Source organism: Siniperca chuatsi, linkage group LG5 (genome assembly GCF_020085105.1).
Source record: "Siniperca chuatsi isolate FFG_IHB_CAS linkage group LG5, ASM2008510v1, whole genome shotgun sequence".
NCBI classification, from domain to species: Eukaryota; Metazoa; Chordata; class Actinopteri; order Centrarchiformes; family Sinipercidae; genus Siniperca; species Siniperca chuatsi.
In genome coordinates this window covers 28110605-28133519 of record NC_058046.1, presented here as the reverse complement: position 1 = coordinate 28133519, position 22915 = coordinate 28110605, and the positions used below count along the sequence as shown (strand labels likewise).

The 22915-nt window shown below is 39.7% G+C and overlaps 1 protein-coding gene across 1 annotated transcript; it reads right to left on the bottom strand.

Annotated features, from left to right (window-relative positions):
- Positions 1–5616: 5616 nt before the first annotated feature.
- On the bottom strand, positions 5617–20661 carry LOC122876887. Its single transcript, XM_044197786.1, has 11 exons — positions 20509–20661; positions 18537–18629; positions 18273–18386; positions 16506–16700; positions 16228–16405; positions 12350–12533; positions 12037–12134; positions 11469–11864; positions 10506–10693; positions 8896–9119; positions 5617–7817 (listed from the first exon to the last, which is right to left on the bottom strand). The coding sequence occupies exons 2-11, from the start codon at positions 18618–18620 to the stop codon at positions 7220–7222; spliced, it is 2259 nt and encodes a 752-aa protein (XP_044053721.1). The 5' UTR covers positions 18621–18629; positions 20509–20661; the 3' UTR covers positions 5617–7219.
- Positions 20662–22915: the final 2254 nt, after the last annotated feature.

The following is a 22915-nucleotide window of genomic DNA, read 5'->3' as shown; positions in this document are numbered from 1 at the left end:
TTTAATGCACAATGATTGAAGAAAGGGGGTCAGGGAATAGCTGTTGGCGTCCATCCCTTTCCGTCTAATGTATGCTGTAGAAACTTCTCTAACTGTTATGTAAGGTCTTCCCAGATATGGTTCTTTGGGACACACAGGGATTTGTGGTCTGATACATATGCTGGTGGTCCTTGACACAAAAAAGTTTGCGAGCCCTTTTCATGTTGGCCTATGGGACGCTGCGCCTGAGGACTGTTTTACTACCTGGCAGCAGTTCAACAAGGCTCTCCTTCAAATCAGAGTCATGGAGCAAAGACTTTCCTCCATTCTCAGTTGAGGCCAAAAGCCTGTTTCATGGAAACCATGAATGAGCTCTGGTGGAAAGAGAAATTAAACAGAGCATTTTTTTTTAAGGAGATCAGTGGGTAAGTTTTTCTATTAGTGTTTTATGAGTTGATTTTCTTCCACTCATCACATATGACTGCCATCCCGGACCCCATCTATAACCATTGACAGGTGTGGATAGGCGCTGTGACTGTTTTTACTCCAGACCAGTGGGGGGTAATAGAAGTCAGCTGGCCTGTATACCCCGACATTATGATGCATATTAGAAGTTCAGTGTCTGCAGGAAATTGGAGGATTTTCCTGCAGACAGACGGTGTCAAAGTAACTAGCGCCCCTATACCCAATGCATATGAATCATCTTTAATTAATAGAGTAGTCACATCATTTATGAGCAACATTTGGTTGTGCACAGTCCAAGTATTAGGGTGATTTATTCCATTGACTGTGGCTGTAATTTCTGAAATTAGTAAAAACATCAAAATGGGATTATGATCAGTTTAGGTTATCCCTCTCTCTTTTGTATTTTTATAACAAAATATGAACTTTGAAAATAGCACATGCATCCTTTCACGTCATGCTCTAGTGATTGAAACTCTTGTCTAAACACAGAGTCTTTTGTTTTACTCCCATGTCTTGGGGAATTGAGGCCAGCTGAATGCAGCAACCTCTGTCCAGGCACAGCTGGATCCAATAAGTGCCTGCCCTGGTGCTATGTTTACCCATTCCATACATTGCAACAGGAAATTTAGAGAAAAGTTCTATTCATTATTGTTAGGTAAGGCCAAATTAACGTGATATAATAGCATCTCTCTGTTTTGTTGGCCAAACAATGAATCAGTTATTAAAGAGAATAATTTGAAGGCTAAACAATAATTAAAATAATCATTAGTTGTCTGCCTAAAATAAATACAATAAAGACAAATTGTTTCTTGAATGTTATATATACTATATACATATTTAAAAGGTGCTGCTTGTCACGTTTTCCCAACAATAAATCATTTACAAAATGAAATTTTGTGTGGTAAACAAAAAAGGATGATCAGATCTGACTGACAGTCTACAACAGCCTTAATAATGCATACAGGAAATTTGCAACACATTTCTTTGTTAAAGCTGCTCTAATCAATATTTTCATATTAATGATCAAATATGTAATGTGAAAGTGGTTGTTAGTAATGACTCCGCAGCTCTCCTCAGCTCTATTGAGTGTTTTAGCATCTTTTTTAGCATCTTTAAGCTCATTGTTTTGGTTTTTGGGCCACAACGTTACAGTTTAGGTGCGGTCTCACCGCTCGCACCTTGATTGTCACTGCAGCAGGCAGCTGATTATAGTGAAAAAGCATCAAAGCAACAGACTCACAAAGTTAGCAACTAGCTATTAACATAGTGGAGTGTTTAGCTGCTAAAGAGCCAGATATTTCCCTCAGAAGTTGGTGGAGACGAAAACAGAGTTAAAAACAGAGTGAATGCTGGACTAGCATTCGTCGATTGCCTTTTGCTCACACATTCACCATATAAACGTATAACCCCCAAAAAACAAATAAATGCCAGTTTAAAGACTTGAAAGAAAAAACATCTCATTTACGTTATCTGCGATCAGGTCAGATTCTGCCTTTACAGCACAAAGACATAGCTTTTTGGCACAAAACAGGAATAGGGTGCTGCTTTTCCTGTGCAGATGAAAAGCTTTCAAAGAAACGTTAAGCTGTACAGCTCAAATCAAGGTATCATGAGGGTCTCGTGAATATAAATAATGAGTGATGAAATGCCTGGGGCATTTAGGTTTTTTATGAATGGCAGGTAGTTCATTACGACATGCTCTGGGGTCAAGCTGCTGATATTTTCTTTGTGGTCACAGGTCTTATTATCATCCATCAGTCATCTGAGGCACCATGTTATTCTGCAGCAGATCACAGATTTCCTGCATTAGGCATCTTTACAACTTATTTAGAAGACATAAGTCAGAGCATACAGCACAATATTGCAGCGATGTGGTAAGCCAGGATTCTCATCTTTCCTTACTTCTCAATAAAATGGTAATAATAATAATAATAATTTGAAAAGCAAAAGCGCTTGAAAACGAAGTCTGACTCTTTCGGAAGGCCACATTAGACGTGGTAATTATTGCCAATTCCTTACCCCGCAGAGCTGCAGAAAGACAGATGCCGCTGTCAAGTCAGAGGCATTGTTGTGGTGACATTTGAGTGGAGGATCAAACCGCTGATGAATAATCCATATTGAAAAGCTGCTCTTTCTGCCAAATGTCAAACAGCAGCAGGAGCCATTGTTCAAGGAGCGGACTCTAAAACTTTTCATTCACCATCATCACAATGCTGTGTCACATAATGTAGTGCAATGCAGGGTAAACTGACCATGCAGTTGTTTATAGGACTGTTGCATTAGACTCACATACTGCTAGTCACGTAATCCACTATTTCCTATACTGATTATGCCCTTCACTTATTTTCTCACCTAATTAAATTAATGTTTTTCGACCAGCTATAATTTTAAAGGCACTGATGCATCCCACACTTCCAGCTAACATTTAGTCGGCAGAATGAATTCCTCTGCTTTTAAAGAATTTCATTATTCATAAATTCCCAACCGTTTTGACTTGTGTGCACTTAATGTGAAGCAACTTGTAACCCCATGTCTGTCATGGTTTTGGGTTTGTGTTAGTCATTTCCTGTTTTATTTTGTAAAACTCACCTCTCCTCATGTGTTTTGTACATTGCTTCCTGTCTTTGTTTAGTTTCCTACCTGTTTTCTGTGTCATCCGTGTTGCATCAGTCAATCAGTGTTTTTAGTCCATGTGCCTTGCCTCTGTCAGTTTGCTCTACCTAGTTTATCTGCGTTTGGGTCTTTATCCTGTTGCCCGGCATACCAGCCGTAACATTGTCATAGGTTTAATACGGTATGTGTTAGCCTACAAGTTATTTCCCCTTGTCAGATTAACTTTTATGAAGCCAGAAAGAACAAAAAACTGTATTTCTCAAGCAAATAGCAATGTTTATAGTAAAAACTTAAAGAAATGTAATTTTTGTATAGCAAGATGTTTTTTAATTCTACAGTGTCCCATTAATTATCTCAGATTTATCTTGCCCTAGGTTGGGAACCAGTGGTTTAAATGTTGTTGGCTGTCCCACTAATGAGAATAAAATACTACTATAGCTTTGCATGCATCATCATCACAGCAGTATCCAGTCTATAATTTTCTCTCCTATTCTGGATAATAAAAGGGGATCTGTTATGGAGAGGCCCCACGAAGAGATCTCACTACAGTGCTACCTCTTTCAAATCTAGAAACCTTATCCTCAGCCAGGCCTTTCCACATTCATCCTCTACTACTACTACACTGGGCACCAAGTATGAGCCAACATCAACTTCCTGCTCCCTATTCACTGCTTACTGCAACAGTTGAGAAGATGAAGACAAAGCTCTTAATACTGCTGTTAAGAAAACACATCATAGTCCTCTGTGAGCGTTGTAACTTACCTCATTAGCTTTCCATCCACACATTGGTATAGTGATTCTATTTAGCCAGCCATAAAACCAGGCCATGTTACAGGACTTGCAAGTCTCCATGTGAAAAAATATTTCTGAATTAACAACAAATGGCCTCCAGTTGGTCAAGCTGCACAAGTAACATCTGCTCTGGACAGACTAGACAAAACAAATTAGCAAGTGCCTGTGGTCAGTAGAGAGCGGACATAAATGGACGCAACAGAGGGTTTTCTGTTCCGACAGAGGTCCACCTCCCCCGAGCTTCCGTAAACACAAACACACCACCTGGGTTTCTAAATGTAGGCTGAAAACAGGCCCACACAAACATATAGTACACCCCTGCCCATCCATTCCATTCATGGCATACACTGATTCAGACTGTTCTCATGGCACAAATGCTCCAAGTGGATACAGTCAGTCCCAGCATGCTTTGGTGTTCATTTTGGTGGTGGTGGTAATGACGCAGTATGGAAGCTTTTATGTGCTGGTGTTCTCTTTTTAAAAATGCATTAAAATACAACCTTGTCATTAATGCCTGAAAAAAAGGCTGTTTTGTCCCGATACCAGAGGTAGCATTTATTAAACATTTTATGCACATATACGGATTTAACGAGACTAAAGCTTCCACTGTGCTTCTTCAGAAGTGCTTGTCAGATGGTCGAATAGCTTTGGAAGATCCCTCCCCCCACACCTCCCCGACTGAAAATGTGTGACGTGGTTTTTGCCCTAAGTCACATTACTCAGGCACAGCTGTGAGCTAAATGCTAACGTCAGCATGTTAGCATTCTGATGTTGAGTAGGTATGTTTACCATGTTCACCATCTTAGCTTAGTGTGTTAGCATGGTAATATTTGCTAATTACCAATAAACACCAAGTTCAGCAGAATGTCATTAGTTTTGCAGGTATTTGGTCATAAACCAAAGTATTGGACAAATTAAATTTGACCTGATGATGGCGCTAGATGAAAAGTCAGGGGATCACCAAAGTGATTATAGTTCATCCTGAGGCAGACATAAATGTCTGTACCAAATTTCAATCCATCCACTAGTTCTCAAGACATTTCACTCAAAACCACAAATGTGAAATGAATGCTATAGTGCTATAGAGGGAAAGCTAGAAGAATCACCAAGTCATTAGACTTCATGCTCTGAGGATCATGAACATCTGTACAAAATTTCATGGCAGTCCATCAAATAGTTGTTATAGTCTGGACCAAAATTGTGAACCGACTGACGTCGCCATCCCATACAACCACGCCGCTAGCGTGGCTAAAAATTCACTTGAAAGCTTTACCTACCTGTGTGTATCCAGGTGCACAATTACAAAGTTAATGGCCCTCCAAAGAGACACTGACCCTTCATATGCTGCAAGTGGAAATAAATTACATCACCCTGCCCTACCCTGAATCACTGAACTTCCCACCATGTGGGTAGGTAACCATTGTTCACTTCATTTGTTTTGTTTTTGCCCTAAGTTACAAAGAAACTCAATTCTCAAGCCTTTCCACTCTCCATTTTCCTCACAGCACAGTATCGGTTGTCTGAAACTTAGCCCCTGTATGCCAGTGTATCAGATGTATCTATGCTACTTTTCAGCTGTAAAAAATAATAATAATATTAGTAATTCCATGTTTTACAAAGATTCCGATAAGTAACAGTTCAACTATTAGTCGTATAGATTTGTTCTTTTCAGCAAAACATTGATGAATGATGTGTTTAAGCTGATTATTTCTGGGCTGTACAACAGCGGATACTGCAGCACTAGCAAGGCCTAATGTGACAGCTAAATCAGAATCAGAAATACTTTATTGATCCCTGAGGGGAAACTCTTTCGTTACAGACCAAGAGATACGATACAGTAACCTACAAAGGTCTGAAAGGGGAAACTGTTTGTCGAGCAAACCTGTAAATTCCTAACAGATTGAGCTTCTATGATTGAAGGCCTTGTTTTTGGAAGAGTAGTTGAAAGAAGCTTGTAACACTGCAGGATTCGTTTCAGGCCAAATACAGATAACATTAGCAGATGGACAATGGGGTCACTGATCTGCGTTTTACTTGTAACAGAGAAGCACGAAGGCCTTATCGAAGGAGTCAGTGAATTACAGTGCGGCTCTTGTTTGCCAGGTTATGCTCAGCCAGGCATGATGGTGAACCACTTGGTTTTGTGTTCACTCTACTACGAATGTGGCTGTTGAGATCTTAGAAGATCAACAGTCAAATAGAAAATAAACTTTTTTTTTTTAAAGTGCTGATAACAAAATCTTGCCCGTCTCATCTGCAAAATTTAGATACTAAGAATTGACCTTACAAAATAACACACCCTGAACTACACATCTTTTCTTTACAGAGTTTTTTATGTACGCCACCACAACACCACAAATAGAAGCTTATTCAGTCTGGTACGGCAAAGCAGGATGACTTCTGCAGATGTAATCTTCAGGTGCGTCAGTCTCATTTATCTGTCATCCTCCTGGGGCTTCAGAGAGCATCTTTATTGGGGTTCCACAGAAAGGAATTCGCAAAGACTGCAGATGAAATATGGAGGGATTGGTTTCAGCAGAATCTCTACTGGCAGCCCTCAGAGGAGGAGATAATTACCACTTTGACAAGCTTTGATCACAGGTACAGTTATTCTCAGAATGTCGGTGTTGATTGAACAATGAGATGACAGCCTCCAAAATTCAGATGAATTTGCCCTAGTTTTTCTCCCCCCCATGCTTAGATTCTGAATAGAAGCTCTGTCTAGCACACGAAGGAACAAGAGTGACAAAATAAGGGTAGTTGACGTGGCATGGCTTAGCTGTCCATAACTCTTTTGATTTGTAGAAGTGGAGAAAGGGGATCTGATGATGACTACTTAAAGGGGGGGGTAAGTCATCCATGACCTTTAAGTACTGTGGGTGGAATGAATCACCGTTTTCTTTTTTGTCAGGAGGCAGCAAATTATTCAATAAAATGACAGAGGGATCAGTGAGCTTTGTACTGGAGTCAGTTTTAGCAAAGTAGGAGGTGTGGAGTCATGAGGAGTAACGCTGGTGGGAAGAAGAAGAAGAAGAAGAAGAAAAAAAAAAAAAACTCAAGGTGAAGAACACAAAGAAGAACGGTTCAGTTTGAGATCTCTTTGAAAATGCACCAGACCACAGTGCAGCCCCAAAACAAACATGCCTCCTACACTACCTGCCTGGGCTAAACTCAGATGCAGCATTTGTTAGCAGGACCACCCACTTACAGGAAGGAAGAGATCCTTGTGTGTGTGTTTGAAGGTCCACCAAGTCAAATGAGTCAGGTTTTTTCCTCTCTGACCTCAAAATGTACACAAAGAATCTCAAGTCAGTGCTTTATTATATTGCATAGGTTCTCATGGTTGTGTATGTTTCCACAGGATTATTTTCTATTTTACCTCCTCCTGTATCCTACTCATTAGTCCTGCACTGATGTTGTTCTCCTGAAGGCTCAGATGGCTCAGCGGGAACTGCGTCCTGCAAAGCAATGCCCCCATGATGTCGTTTCCTCCCACGTCGCTGATGCCGTTCCTGTCCAGATCCACCTGCCGCAGACTCATGTTCTCTTTCAGCATGTCGGCCAGCAGCCTGACCCCTGGGTCTCCCAAATTGTTCTCGTCTAGGATGATCTGAGTCAACGAGTTGTTTCCTTTGAGGCTGTCGAAGAGTTCCTTCCACGCCGCCAGATTGGCGCCGCTGGTCTGTGCCAGCCCTAAGTACTGAAGGTAAGAGCTGTGCCTCATATAGGATGCTAACAGCTTTACTCCGTCGCTGCTCAAGCCATTTCCCCCAATATCCAATTCTAAAAGCACAAAAACCCTGAAAGAGCTCCATCCAGTGGGGAGCTGCAGAAGCATATTCTGCTCCGACGGGAAAAGCATCGCCTGCTGGATGACAGCAGCAGCTCTCGCTGTTTGCTCCTGCAGCTCAGCTATTCCATTCAACAGGGTCAGCACTCCATGGTCACGCAGTTTGTTTCCAAACAAGCTGTAGAAAGAGAAAAAAAGTGGTAACCATGGAGACTTATTTTGATTCCACAATGAACAGCTCACTTCAAAAAGGTATGCACATGTACGCTGATAGTAAGTTTTCCCTTATACAACAAATAAGTGAGAACCTACAAAATGCTTCTTTTTTTTTTAAACATTGTATGACAATGTCACAAATGTTTTGCATCTGCATGTTCTGCAGCTTCAAGACCATTACAGCTAATGGAAACATTCTGCATGTCATATGGATGATTTTTATGCACATGTCCCCGTTACTGAGTCAGACATCTTTACTCAAATGAAGGTCTAAGGATTTGAACAATTGGACAAGCGTTGGAAATGATGCAATCAGGGGTATAGTTAAAATCTATACACGCATTTTCATCATAGTTTAGTTAATACTTTCAACTCTTACAGGGACATGTTAGATCCGCTGTACACATTAAAGGAATTGTTTGTTTAATCCATACAAAAAAGGGTTATGTGCCGGACTATTTCTTGGCTGAGACCAGTAACTTCCTGGAGTCTCGGTTAGTTGCCTGGCAACTACTTAGAGTAGTTGTGCTAAGCTAAGCAGCTACTGGCTGTAGCCTTATATTTAAATGGACAGATAAGAGAATGGTATCAATCTTCTCATATAACTCTCCGCCTGAAAGCGAAGAAGCATATTCCCCAGCTCCACGCTATTCTTTTGTCCTGTATGTGATAACCAGCTGTGCATGCACTGTAAGCCTCTACCTCTGTCAGTACGTCTCTGAGCCAATGTCACATAGTCCTTGCACATTTATTGTATTTTGTGGGTAAAAAGAAAATGTCTCAGAAAGGTGTGGCACTGGAGGGATTTTTTTTTCACATAAGAGATGGATTGTGAAATTCAACAGCAAAAGGCTAAGATTTTATACTGCGAGGCTGTCCTTGGATTAGTTTTTAAATGTCTCTTCAATTTATTTTGGCTTTTTCTAAACTCATATTAGAACTGGCTGCTGTTCCCGGATCTGCTTGTTATTCAGTGTGTTTTCCAAATACGATTGTTATTCTTTCTCAGATTTTGAGGCAACGTGGAGCCTGGGACTTACTGTAAGCCTTTGACCTGAGGCTTCACTCTCAGAACGTCCAGCAGGATGTAAGCGCCATATGGGCCAATGAGGTTGAGGTTGAGGTTGAGCAGGGTGACTTCAGACAGGCTGCTCTTTAGGCCCTCTGCCAGGCCCAGCAGAAGGTCGTCTGTCAGGCCTGTGTTCCTCAGAACCAGCTGCTCCACCTCATCAGATGTGCTCAGCACCGTCATCATGGCGTCGAGCTACAGTTACAAACCAAGAGAAACTCATAGAAGTATTTGATTTGAGCTGGGTTTTTTTTTTTTTTTTGGTTTGGCTTGGTGCAAGACATCAGTAGGAACTTTAATTTCTAAAGTTAAGACATATCTCCAATAGGTTGTCTTATCACTGAAAAAGAAAATGAAAAAAAATGATTGGTATGCATTTGAGAGTTTACCCACTGGGCTGCAGAAAGATTTCACAAGGCCAAAGGTTGTACAACTATGAAAAAAAAAATGTTGCTGAAGTTAGAAACATTTTACAGCAAGACCAATATATTTATTTATTTCTATAATTCGGGTGGGAAATGGTTTCTCACACGAGGATGCAAGACTGTACAAAAAAAAAGATACAAATGGAAATATCTCATCTAACTTTAGTTCACCTCAAATCGCTAGACGGCATGTTTTCATAAAAGACAGGAATCCCATTTTGTAGCACAAATAGATTAGATAGATTCCCCCCCCCCCATACAGAAATACATTTTGCATCACAGCCTTGTGAATAGAGTATTAACAAACGTTAAGTATTTACTGTTTGTGTGTGAGAGCAGCATATCTCCAAAATGTGTTGTTGGCTGGGAATGAGATGTGAGCCAGACAGGTGCTGGGAGGTTTTCGAAACACAGAGACGAGGTGAGAGTCCAGAAAGACATATGGTCTGGCTGTCGGCCACACTGTGCCACTTTGCTAGACCTTGAGGAATTTTTCAGGCACTGTTGGAAGCTCTTTCATCATGATGGGTACGACTGAGCCAAGTGCCTGCCCGTCCCAGATAAAACTCAGTGACCATTTGTTACAACCGTTTGTGTATTAACCTCCCGATAATGGAATAGTCCTTTAAGTCAGAACAAATTTAGTGAATTTGTCAACTTTTTATTCAGTCAAATAAATTTTACATACCAATAACGTGATGCCCTTTTCCTGTTACTGTAATAGATTTGATATTTTTTTGTTTTATATATCTAACATTGTGAAGTGTAAAATCAATAAACACTGATATTGAAATTGAAATACATATTCATCCCTTTTAAACTGCATCATCTTATTTAAATCCTAATATGTGAACGGATGACATTTATGTCTTTTCTGTTGCATCTTTATGGAAAATTTGTATTAGAACTTTACTATTTAGGCTGAAAACTAAACTATATAAATAAGAAATGTATCCCTTTAAAAAGACAAACTGTTTTTATATTACCACTATTATATTACATGGCAATTAAATTACCAGTTCTAACACAAATTAATGCACACTGCTGCATAATACAGGGATGTGATTATTTCAAGGGCTTTTGCCAGAGATTTAATGCCAAGAGCGTTTCTGGCAAAAACATAGATTCACCACAGTAATTTGTGTTGTACACACACCTGCGCCTGCAGGTCTTGTTCTTTAACAGGCTCTTCTTTGCCAGCACTCTGGCTGGCCGTGTCCTCTTCTTCCTCTGGCTCTCCATCAGGCTGCAGGATGGTGTCACTTTCTGCATTGAGCTCCACATCTGAGCCTGGAGCTTTGGGGCACGATGACAGCCTCTTCTGGAGCCGGCACCTCTCCAGGACTTGGCACACAAAGAGAAAAAACAACAACAACAAAAAAAAAACTCAGGCACAATAAAAGTGTCTCTCCTAAAGCCAAGTGCACACAGTGATATTGATACCCACTGTTGATGCAACTAATGAAATCTAAAATTCAGTTGGAGCATTCGTGTTAAATAGAGAAACAGATCTGCTGCAGTGAAATTTATGCATGCAGGTATGTGTGTGTGTCTATGTGAACAATGTCTATATAACCTCTCCCACACGTCATCCATCTTCATCTCAAGCATACATTGTTCACTGCATTATTTTATCGCAAATTTAACCTTTTCTGCTTAAGTGCATTATGTAAATCCATTACAGCACTCCAGGGGGATTCCCGTTCGTTCCTACTGTGCTGCGGTTTCTTTACTCACTATTTGCCTTGAACCACTTGTGTTTGTTTGGGCCCTGCTCCAACACAGTGCTCATTTCCACACATTCATCATAGAAGTCCCTCAGTCTTTCCTCATCTCTGTTTTTCCCATTTGATCCCAGGTCCTTCTGTTTCTCGTCCTTTCTTCTGTTCTGCTTAGTCAGTGCTTCCTCATCCTGCAATGAATCTTTAAAAAGAAGCACTAGTTCTCTCTACCCCCACCCACCCATTTCCCCACAAAGAATAATAAATGGAAATACCACATGCAGATGGACTTAAGGTCATTCACATCTCCACTTGAAAGCGTGAAGATTTTATTCTCCTATTTTTCCGTCTTCTCTTACAGGAATAAAACCAGCTAAAACGATTCAAACAGCGCTCACCGAGAACTTTGCTTGTCTTGTTCAACGGCGGCTGCTCTGTCTCGAACACTGTGACATCGTAGGTTGTTTTCTGCTGTTTCTGCTTTTGTCTGGCAGACAAAGCTTGGTCTCCACATTTTTCTGTCACTGTTGGCCTTCGCCAGACCTCCGAGCCCTTGCTGTCTTGTCCCTCTTCCCTCTTATTTCCAGCTGTCTTGCCTTTGCTCTCTTTCTGATTAGTTTGACCCTTGCATCGTTTCTTCTTGGAGGTCTCTTTAATCCTAACTACAGCGGGGTCTTCGCAGTCTGTAGATCCTTCGCTGCCTTCCTTGATGTGTTTTCTTGTCCTCCTCATGGATTTCTTCTCTGGTTTGGCTGGGATAAACAGAGGGGATGATGGACATGACTCGGTGGTGCCTGCATTGGAGACATTAAAGAGAAAATTAAAGGAAAAAAAATGCTTTGTGGAACATTTTGTCTTTAAACTACACCATTGAAATCAAGGATTGGGCCTAATGTCAAAAAAATGTTGATGAATAAGCTTAAGGAAGTAATGGAAAATTGAGACACTCATTTCCAGGCTTTGTACCATTGCCAGGGCTCTGCTCTAGAGGGAGAATTAAGTTCTCCTTTGTGCCGTTGTTCAGCTGCTGGCAGGAGCTGTATTTGTTTCGAAGACTTGTACATCTGAAAGAAAATGAAAAATACGCTTTCATCATGACTCATATTTCCTCCCCTGTACCACCACCAACATCATTCCCTCATGTCATGCAATATGCATCCTCTGTCGACCCACAATACATCTGCAGAGCAATGGGTTTAGCCAGTGTGTTTTGACTGGTACTAATTTCTCATTTTCTGCCAATGCTATGCTGTCCGTCTCCCAGTGGGTGAGATCTGACCTGTAACAGGGTATCCCACCAGCCAGCCAAGTCAACCTGAAGCAGCTCTTCCTGCCCTGCTGGAAGCCGGGAGCGTAGCGGTACTCACAGCAGGAACTGATTCTGGCCGCCATGATGCCGTTAACGTACAAGGTAGTACTGAAGGGGTAACCTCTGTGTCTCTGAGAGACAAACTGGAACTGCTCTAAAAAAAAAAAAAGATACAAGGAGAAATTATTATGAAAGGTTGATGATGATCACGTTTGATCTTTCTAACAGATTCAGCATGGTCGTCTGACTGTTTTGTTTGGCTTACGTTGCCGTGAAGGTCAACAGGTTCAGGGATGGTTTTTCTTGTGTTCTGTGCTCATGGTACTGAGAGACACTTGGGACAGCAGCATCCAGGAAATAGCATACAGCAGTGGTTCCTAATGCTTTTGGCTTGTGACCTTTTGATAGCCAAGCAGTGCCTACTCACGACCCCTCGCCACAGGTTGCATATTAGAGGTGGGAATCACTTTGTTGATTTTAAATTGTTTAAGTCTGTTCACTTCATCACCGGTCATTATGGTGTGACGGGCACTGCTTCTGTCTTCAGTTTAGTAGTAAGTCCAGTCTGATGCTGAACAGTTCAGTACAAAACCAGGCTTTTCCCAAGCACTGATTATAAAAAAAAGGTTAATAGCGCAGCAACCCCCTATTTGCAACAGAGTTATCACATCCAGATTGTTTCTGTGGTTTTTCAGTAAGCTTTAAACCAGGCATCAACATACTGTATTCCACTGTTAAACTGACAATGGGTATTTCAGTCACCAGTAAAGGGAGCCCCGATGCTGAAAGCAACTGATTCTGGTCAGTGAAAATGACGGTTCAGAATTGTCAGTTGTCAGCTTGAGGATTTAGCGTTGATGATTTGTTCATACGTGTGTGATCACCTGTATTGCATTACAGCAGGTAAAATAAGTATTGAACACGTCACCATTTTTCCCCTCAGTAAATATATTTCTAAAAAAAGGTGCTATTGAAATTAAATTCTCACCAGATGTTGGTAACACATGTAAAGAAATTTAATCATAGATGTCCATAAATTAAGTTATGTATAATAATGTTAAATGACACGTATTGAACACGTTTACTGAAATTCATTTAATACTTCGTACAAAAGCCTTTGTTGGTAATGCTTCAAGACTGAGTTGCATGCATTGCTGAAGTGTGATTTTGGCCGAGTCTTCCACACAAACTCTTCAAATCTTGAAGGTTCTGTGGACTCTTCTATGAACTCTGATCTTTAGTTCTTTCCATAGAGTTTCAATTGGATTCAAGTCAGGTGATTGGCCGGGCCATTCTAGCAGCTTTATTTTCTCTGAAACCAACTGAGAGTTTCCTTGGCTGTGTGTTTTTTGGATCATTGTCTTGCTGAAATCTCCACCCTCGTTTCATCTTCATCATCCTGGTAGATGGCTGCAGATTTTTAAATCGAGAATGTCTCTGTACATTTTTCCATTCATCCTTCCTTCAATTATATGAAGTTTGCCAGTACCGTATGCTGAGAAACAGCCCCACACCAGCGTGCATACAGGCCATGGCGGTTGAGTGCATTACTTATCGTTTTCTTTGAAACAATTGTACCTGCTAATTCCAGGTCCTTCTGAAGCGGTCCACAAGTGGTCCTTGGCTCTTGAACAACTCTTCTGATAATTCTTTTCACTCCTCTGTCAGAAATCTTGCGAGGAGCACCTGGTCGTGGCCGGTTTATAGTGAAATGTTGTTCTTTCCACTTCCACATTACGGCCCCAACAGTGCTCACTGGAACATTCAGAAGTTTTGAAATCCTTCTGTAACCAGTGCCATCAGTATGTTTCGCAACAATAAGGTTGCGACGGTCTTCCGAGCACTCTTTGCTTTTACCCATCATGAGATGTTTCTTGTGTGACACCTTGGTGATGAGACACCTTTTTATAGGCCATCAGTTGGGACTGAACCAGCTGATATTCATTTGCACTGAGAAGGGGCAGGATTGCTTTCTAATTACTGATTGTCTTGGCTCTCCATGCATTTTTGCACCTCCCTTTCTTCATGTGTTCAATACTTTTTCCCTGTGTCATTTAACATTATAACACATAACTTAATTTATGGACATCTATGGTTTGATTTCTTTGCATGTGTGGATTGCATGAGTTGTTACCAATATCTGGTGAAAATTTCATGTCAATAGCACCTTTACAAATATATTTACTGAGAAAAATGGTGATGTGTTCAATACGTATTTTACCTGCTGTATGTCCATGAGCTATAACCACAACAACCAAAGAGTGATGTCTTCTAATATTGTTCTATTTCAATAGTTTTAGAGGCTCGAAGCAAAGATTTGAAACGTAAGTGTGTAGCAGTTGGTAATTTTGTGTTTTTTCTTCTTTTTTCCTTTTTTTTTTCTTCAACCCCTCAACAATTGGCATCCAATATGTCACATTATTTTAAAAATGAACCAAATCAAGACCAAAATCAAACTTTTTCCCATTTTGTCCCATTTAGGAGCAATCGACTGGAGACTCACAGACTCAAAGGAAGAGCAAGATCTAAGTCCAATTTAAGAGGAAGGCTGTTGTGTTGCTCTGCCATCATATTCATTTTAAAACCATTTTCAGCCAGTTATTGGTACTGTCGAGGGAAGTTATATCAAAAGAGAAAATGATAAATGTAGTTACATCCAAAGTTTAATGGGCTCATTCACTGAAATTACAAAACACATATTTTGTCACTTACCTTTAGTGGTACTGTATCTATCCATACAGATAGCATTGGGGGTTTTTCCAGTTTAAAAAATATATCTCTAAGCTTTCTGTTTCCTCCTCAATACAATAAAAGTGAGTGACATTTTGTTTGCCGTGCTCTCAGCATTGAAAAATGACATTTAATAAATGCAGCAGCAACATCTCTTTCCAGAAGCAGCATCCCTGTTAGTCTGGATAATCCCCAAAAACGCACACTCAAAATCCTTCCTAGCGACTATTTCTTCTTTAAAAATGAATTCCAATAAAAACATCCACTCTTCACACAAAAGTCACATACCACTTTAGCCAATACGTGTATATAAAGTACAGTACAATATACTGTGTGTGTGTGTATGTGTGTGTGTATATATATACACACACACACACACACACACACACACACATATATATATATATTTATTTACTTATTTATTGTAAAATCAATGCAAGAAAAGTTAACAAAAAGTAAATAGAAATACAGATATCAAATCTCATAAACTTTGCTAAATCCTATATAGATTATTTGGAATGTGCTTCTGTGTGCATTGTCTCCACCTTTGTTTTATTCCTTCAACTTATACAGCAACAGTAGAGTTTGTAAACAGGTCACACACACACAGTTTCAAGCAGAAATCTATAACCTCGTTCTTGTACATCTGCCTGACATTGTGATTCTCTCCCTGGGGTGACAACTGTACAGTGTGTGTCAACATGTACCAGCTGCAAAGATGAAATAACTTGTCTTGTCTACTGACTTTTTTATGTGATGGTAATCTATCAGGTCACACATCAGCTTTCTACTCTTGTTCAACTCAAATATTGCCTCAGGCCAAAGTCCTTATCATCATTTTTACAAAGTTGCTTTGAGGGCAGATAATGAAGTAGCCTAATTAAATGTGTGAAAAGAGGGAGAAGCTTTAACACCTCTAATTTCTCTCATCTATTATTCTGGGCTTGTTTGATGAAGGAAAACACCTTAATTCTTCCTATAGATTTTTGAAAATGACTCTAATAACAAAGATGTTTAAAGAAATTTTAAAAAACAAACAGATTTTTAAAAGCTAAATGCTCTTTTGGACACATTCTTGGCCATTCTAGCAAAGCAGCTTTACATTTCACAGCTCCTACCTCCTGGAGTCACCAGGCCTTTGAAGACACAGATATTCTCCCCTCCGTTGACTTGCTGGAGTACCTTCAGTTCATCCTGAGTCGACCGCAATCCTGACCACCGATGACCTTGTCCGAGGTAGGTCATTGTCACAGTGACGTTGGATTTCTTTGCCTCTTTTTGTGCCTTGAAGTTACTCTGATATGAAGAGAGAGGACAGTGGAAAGAGCAAAAAAGTTTGACTTTGAAAGGAAGTTTCAATACATTTTCACTGGAAGTTAAACAGATGTCAGATTACCTGTTTTTTAGGGTGACTTCCAGTTCTCTGAGAGGCAACAGAGGAGAAAGATCCTCTTCTTTTGTCGTACAGGTAAGGGCAGGACTGACTCAGAGCCCCTTTCATTGAGTTTAAACTTGACACCCTCGTTGTGATGGCTGGGAGGTAAACATCGTCTTTACCAGTTCTTTTAGAACAGACTGTTGAATCATCCAGCTATATGGGGAACATGCAATAATCAGAGGGGTGAATCCATCCTGTGTCGCATTTAACCCCAATGTTCTGTCTCTTTATCAGCACAAAAAGCATATTTAACTTTGTTTTATCGGCTTGATGCTACGTGACCTCTCCGAATTTTATGAGAATTGCTCATAAACATGATTTTGAAGTGATGACATGTTCCAGAAGTACAGAAAATTCCATATTACTTCTGAGACCCCTGCTGTAAAACATGGTCAAATACCCTGGATGTTCATATGCTCTATAGCTCTGATTGGTGTTGACAGTACCTTTTACTCAGCACTACCCCTCCCACTTCCTAAATCAGTCAGTAGTCTAGTTATTAGAGTTTTTTTCTTTCATTTTGTTTGTTTGCACATATTAGGTCTAATGAGGAGTTAGACCTCTTTGGGGCCTAACTGACTACAAACATACACAGCATCACTACATAAGATAACATACTGTATATTTCTTTGTCTGTGCGTGACTTTTTGGCAAACAGAAGGAATATGTATTTGTAATACATTGCCCATATAACATATAAAACTTGACATATTTCCTTATTTGGTGTAATCAATGCTTTATGGTCTATTCTGTATTTTGTTACCTTCTTCAGATCTGCAAGTTTGTGGCAACGGTAAGGGCTTCCACTTCAATACTTTCTCCATATTGGTTTTTAATAATGTGAGAAAAGAAAGGTCATTTTGCAATTGTTATTGTCACTTTTATACAGATGGCAGTTGAGTCTATGTAAAGCCAATCTCAATAAAATACAAGGGTTAATATGATGTTCCTGTTATCTTGGACAGTTAAGATCATATAGACGGGGGCGCCCTGGTTCGAATTCAGCCGCTGGATATTCAAAAAATCTAAATCTGCTATGTTTGAAACTGTAAAAAAAAAAGTCACACCATTTAAAAGTCATGTGAGTAAGTTTCATATATGCTAGTGTAGCCCATTTCTGTCTTTTTTGAGCTACCTGCCACAGATCCTACCTATCATTATTATTATTATTATTATTTTCTTTGTTTTGATTAGTTTATTGTTTTTTATTCTTAAGTATTTATTCTTTTAATTATTTTAATACTTTCTAAGTGTACATTTTGCTTTAGATATGGCTACTCAATTTCCATGTACAACCTTCTTGGTTTGTCACTTATGTTTATGTTTTTTGTGTCAGTCAGGTGCCCGGAGTTGGGTTAACAGGAAATATATAATTCCTATAAAAAGTAAAAAGACCGGTGTTATGTTCGAGTAAAAAAAAAAAACTTTAAAACTCTGTTCCTTGTTGACATCATGCAGATTTCTCTAGATGTTAACCTTTGGAGAGCATTTCTGGTCCTAAATATTTACTAAATATAACATTTATTTATATAAATAAAATTCAAAAAAATTTAAATGTCAGGAGCAAAAATCATTTTTAGGTTCCAATTAAGATTAGTTGTTTAGTTTATGTATTTTGAGTGCCACGTGTAAAAAAATGTAGAAGAAACAAATTCTTAACAAAGATGAAGCGTCACTCACTGTAATGATAATAATAATACACCGTTCAAAAAGCTGAATGCTGACCTTGTAGATCTCCACAGTGTCAGGATTCTCGAGGAGGAGGAGTTTGCTCTTCGCTCTGATCAGACTGGCGATGGAGTGGATCATTTTAGCGTCTCTACCAGGCTGAGCTGGGATCTGTAAAAAAAAAAAAAAACTTACTCTTTTAATCCACAAAAAAAAAGTTCAGTTACACAACCAATAACAACACAGTAGTGATAAGCTGAGAAGAGGTGTTAAGTGTTTTTTGGGCAGTTAAACAACTATTAATAAAGCTCAGAAACTTACAGGAGTATCCCTGTCTCCTCCGTGGACTCCCCTATAAAAGAGATCCTGAAGGAGAGTCTTGCTGTTTCTCCTGATTCTTCTCATTGGCTCCTGCTGATACAGGACAGGATACAGGTCCAACTGCCCGTCAGCACAGACAGATACAACAACACAGATTATAACATACAATCCTTAAAATATATATTTTTTTACATGTAGAGTGAAAAAACTGCTTACATTTACAGATCACAAAAATTATAAGAAACTAGGGGTAAAGCACATGCCAGTGCTCTGCTGATATTCTTGTGACTATACAATAATCAGTAACACTTTGCATTACAACTTGGGAATGACAAGGTTATAATGGGCTAATATCTTGGTAATAACAGGGAAATATCAATAAATATTGGCCGGGTTGGAAACCAAGATGTCGAACAATTTCTTTAAATAACTTACATTTAAGAGTACCTGGGCCTTGGCCCAGCCATCTTAATAATAAAGATGAAAATATAGGGTAATAAAGGAGCCAAACATGAGGGTAATAATGGCGAAAAAGATTTCATGGTATGTGGAGCAGAAAATATTAACAATAGCATGGTAATAATTTGGTGACAAAGAAAATCATGCTTTTGAAGACATTACTTATCTGTAAAATGATACCCAATGATCATATAACAGAAGTGTGAGGGGATTTAATTAAATCTTAGGTGGGAGAAATAGACTTTTTTTTTATTAGAGTGAGTAGAGGATGTGGGATATAATTCAGTCTGGTGATGATGATATAAAGTACTGAGATGAGAGTTTACAGGTGAAAATGGAGTGTGGCTTCTACTTCTCAGTGTTGTAAGGTCACTGTGGTCAATGAATAGAGTCAGGCACAAAATCTTCCCACCTGGGCCTCACGTGTTAAAACCCACCTTAGGGAAACTGAATTAAGATGACATTTTATCACTGTAAGATAACAAGCCTCCATTGTTTCCTTCACAGCCTGTCAGTGACTTACAGTGTCTGTAACCTAATCGCTTCGTCCGCAGCCGTGTCATCTGCTGGCCTGAGTGCTTCTGGGACAGGAGGCAGCAGGCAGACAGCCATGTCCTGACATTAGCAGCCTATGTATGCATGAGTGCACCTCAGCTTCAGATGGCAAATAGCATAGGACTACGGGACTTGTGCAGTAAAGAAGCGTATGTTTCTGTATCGCCAATGCTCAAGACTTATTGTCTTGAAGGTTGTCGTAACTCCCCAAATTTTCATTTTAAGCACTTTACTGCAGTTACTATATCCTTTCTTGTGCCCTTTAGTGGCTGGAAAGAGAACAAACTGTTGTAGTTTCTGCCAGAAAACAGCACAACAAGAATGCAGAAAAGAAGCAGTAAAAAGAGACTAATACAGTATGATATGTAACGACTGAGTGTATTTGAGATATGTCCTGATATGTACTTAGATCCTTTACTTACAGTGAGTAAAAATATCAAAACCTTACTGAAATACTCCACTACAAGTCTAAGTCCTGCAATTAAGATTTTACTACCAGCAAAATGTATAATAATGAATGAATAAAAGTAATAATACATTAATGCGTATGCAGCATTTTAATGCTGTAGTAAAGTAGTAGCAAATGAAAATACTCGAGTAAAGTACATCAACTTTGTACTTAAGTACAGCACTGAAGTAAATATACTTAGTTACTTCCCACCACTGTTCATTTCTTAGTCACCTTTAGCAACCACCATTTTAAAATGTGTTTATTTAACACTAATTAATTACTTAACTATTCAACTACCTAATAAAAAAACAGATATGAAGGTATAGCACCTCAAAAAATGTACAGGAATTACACATATTGTCCCTTATTGCTTTTTATACCTTGTTGATAATAACAGTGCTTAGTAATTATTTCTAATGACTATCTGTAGTAAGGTGTTTAAACTCTTCTCTCTGTTTTCCCCGCTCACTAATTTTCCATCAAACCCTCACAGGACAGAGATCTTACCTGCTGTCTTGTCCAGGTACGGAGCTGAATGTGTCTTTCCACCAGGTGAGCTGATACTCCTACAGCTGCTGATCTCCTGTTCTCTGCTCTCTCGCTCTCTTCACACGGCCAGCCAGTGACACCTGAGAAGACGACACCTTTGGCACAGGGCCCCCGCCGCCAGACACCGGTTCCTCATCCATCTTTTATCTTCCCTGACCTTCGCTCTATACGCTCTGACCACATGTGATGTCGTTTGTGAAGCTTTTCCCCAACTTAAGAAACTTTTTTTTTGTCAACTCTTCATTAGAGATTCATCAGCTGATTGATGTGAATGCTCAGAATCTTTTTGTGTCAGTATCTTGATTTCAGCTTTGTACATACTGTTCTAAATAGGGTTTGACTGCTTTTTTTGTTTGTTTGTTTTTTTTTTTTGGAAGGTGCATGCTGATGCCAATATTTTTAATTACTGAATTATCATCAAGCTGCCAAAAGCTGATACATTGTGCCAGTTTTTTTTACAGTTTTATAGATACGGTAGTGCAAAGACAAACACAAAAAAGTGAAAAGGACAGAAAAAAACAAGACAAACAAAAGCCAAAAAAAAAGGCTAATTATTACCATATATATTATATTTTAGTGTCGTGGAAGTTTTGACTGTACACAGCTGGTTGACAGACACAATAATACAGAGGGAATCATCTCATTCATCTGAGGGATTGAGAAGAGTCGGACATGTGATCGCCATCATTTATATTTCCACCAGTGGATATAAAACATATGAAAACAATTAAGATCTCGTTATTTTGAAAAATAGGTTTTGTCTTATAAATAGAGACCGTCAATATGCATCTCTTTTGATCAGTTACCCAGAGCCTGTGCAGTCCTTGCCATCATATGGTGTTCTTGTTACATAACAGACATTTTCCGGCTGTTGCCCTATAAAGACCTGCTCATTCTCTCTTCATTTCTCCTCTGTGAGTTGTCTGAATGGTTGTACTGTTTACACGCCTCAGCTCTCTCAAAAAGCCCGACCCTCCGTGGATACACACACTTGCTCCATGCAGTTTCTTAGGTGCCGTGGCACATCCAAAGGGCCACACTGGAGGCCAACAGGCTCCGTCTGCCTGCTGGATCCATTACATCCATAAACTGATAGGGGGTCTGAGTGTATTTGGCTTGGCAGTCCAGCATTTGCTTCCTGCCATGTTCACTGAAGCAATGTGTCAGTTTATTATTGGCTTGCGACACACCTCCACCCTCCACTGTCCATGATGTGACGCATTATGTGAGCGGTGCTTTGCAGGAGGGTGATTCGTCGTTTTCCTCTGCTCAGCATCTTTTCAGGGCCAAGATTTGTAAAAGTCATCAATGATCAATGTGGAAATATAAGTTACTGTAGTGAATATTTGGAAGAAAATTTATTGTTGATGTTGGAGTTTATAAGCTGTGTTAAAGCCATATATCACTGTATTTTATAGCCAGCTTATGTAATATCCTGCTCTCAGGGGACAGTTTAGATTACTGACCATTCATCCTGCCTCTCATTGTGAGAGCCAAAGAAGCAGAATATATTTCATTTCCTCCTATTCTTCTTATTGTATAATTTGTAACCAATATAAAGCAGCTGTGGCCTAAAGCAGTGATTCCTAAACTGTTTTGGCCAATGAACCAGAGGAGCTCAAGTACCCCTTTATCCTACCCCTTCGATAGATGGGATGACCTTCATGGAAGCTGTTTGACAGCAATTCAAGGTGAGAAAACACACTGGCTGCGGTGGATCCATTTCTACACGTGTAAACACATGATCCGGTGATCCTGGAATTCATCTCAATATTTAGGCTTGGTCCTTTTCAGTAGGTTTGGGTGAGTTTGCAGTTGTACTATGACCACTTGGAATGGCAGAAGCTGAGCGTTTCAACCATTTACCAGTTATTTTTAGCTATCCATTTAGATTTTTCTGATAGATTCTTAACTAGTTTTTCTACACCCTCAATTGCAACGTGTTAAAGTGTAATGCAAACATTGATTGGCGTCCTGTGCCGATCGTAGCTGGTTGTTTATTGGCTATCGTGACAATCAATTTACCAAAGATGAGCCTCACAACAATTTGTAATCCTTTTTGTATCTTAAATTTCCTCCTTAACATGAACATGTTGAGCTGAGCTACCCCACAATCTTTCCAGGTACCCCCTGGTGGCGGCAGAAGTAAAGTTTAAACCCTGGCCCAAAGGTTAGAAAAGCAGGATCATGGCTGATTCATTCCCTGAAATCTAATCTGGGTGGGGAAAGTGAAAGAGCAGTGTTTCCCCTGTGTCATTACCACCACTGGGGTGCCCTTCAGCAAGACCTTTAACCCCCAGTGGAGTGAGTAGATCTGCTCAGTGGCCAATAGTTTTACTGGGCAGCTTCCAAGTATGAATGTGTG

Excerpts from the sequence above, each read along its gene's own strand:
- LOC122876887 (XM_044197786.1), bottom strand. The coding sequence starts at position 18,620 with ATGAGAAGAATCAGGAGAAACAGCAAGACTCTCCTTCAGGATCTCTTT. Across the intron at positions 12,534-16,227 it reads AGGCCTGGTGACTCCAGGAG|AGCAGTTCCAGTTTGTCTCT; the intron begins GTAGGAGCTGTG and ends TTTTTTTTTTAG. Across the intron at positions 12,135-12,349 it reads GGTGGGATACCCTGTTACAG|ATGTACAAGTCTTCGAAACA; the intron begins GTCAGATCTCAC and ends ATTTTCTTTCAG.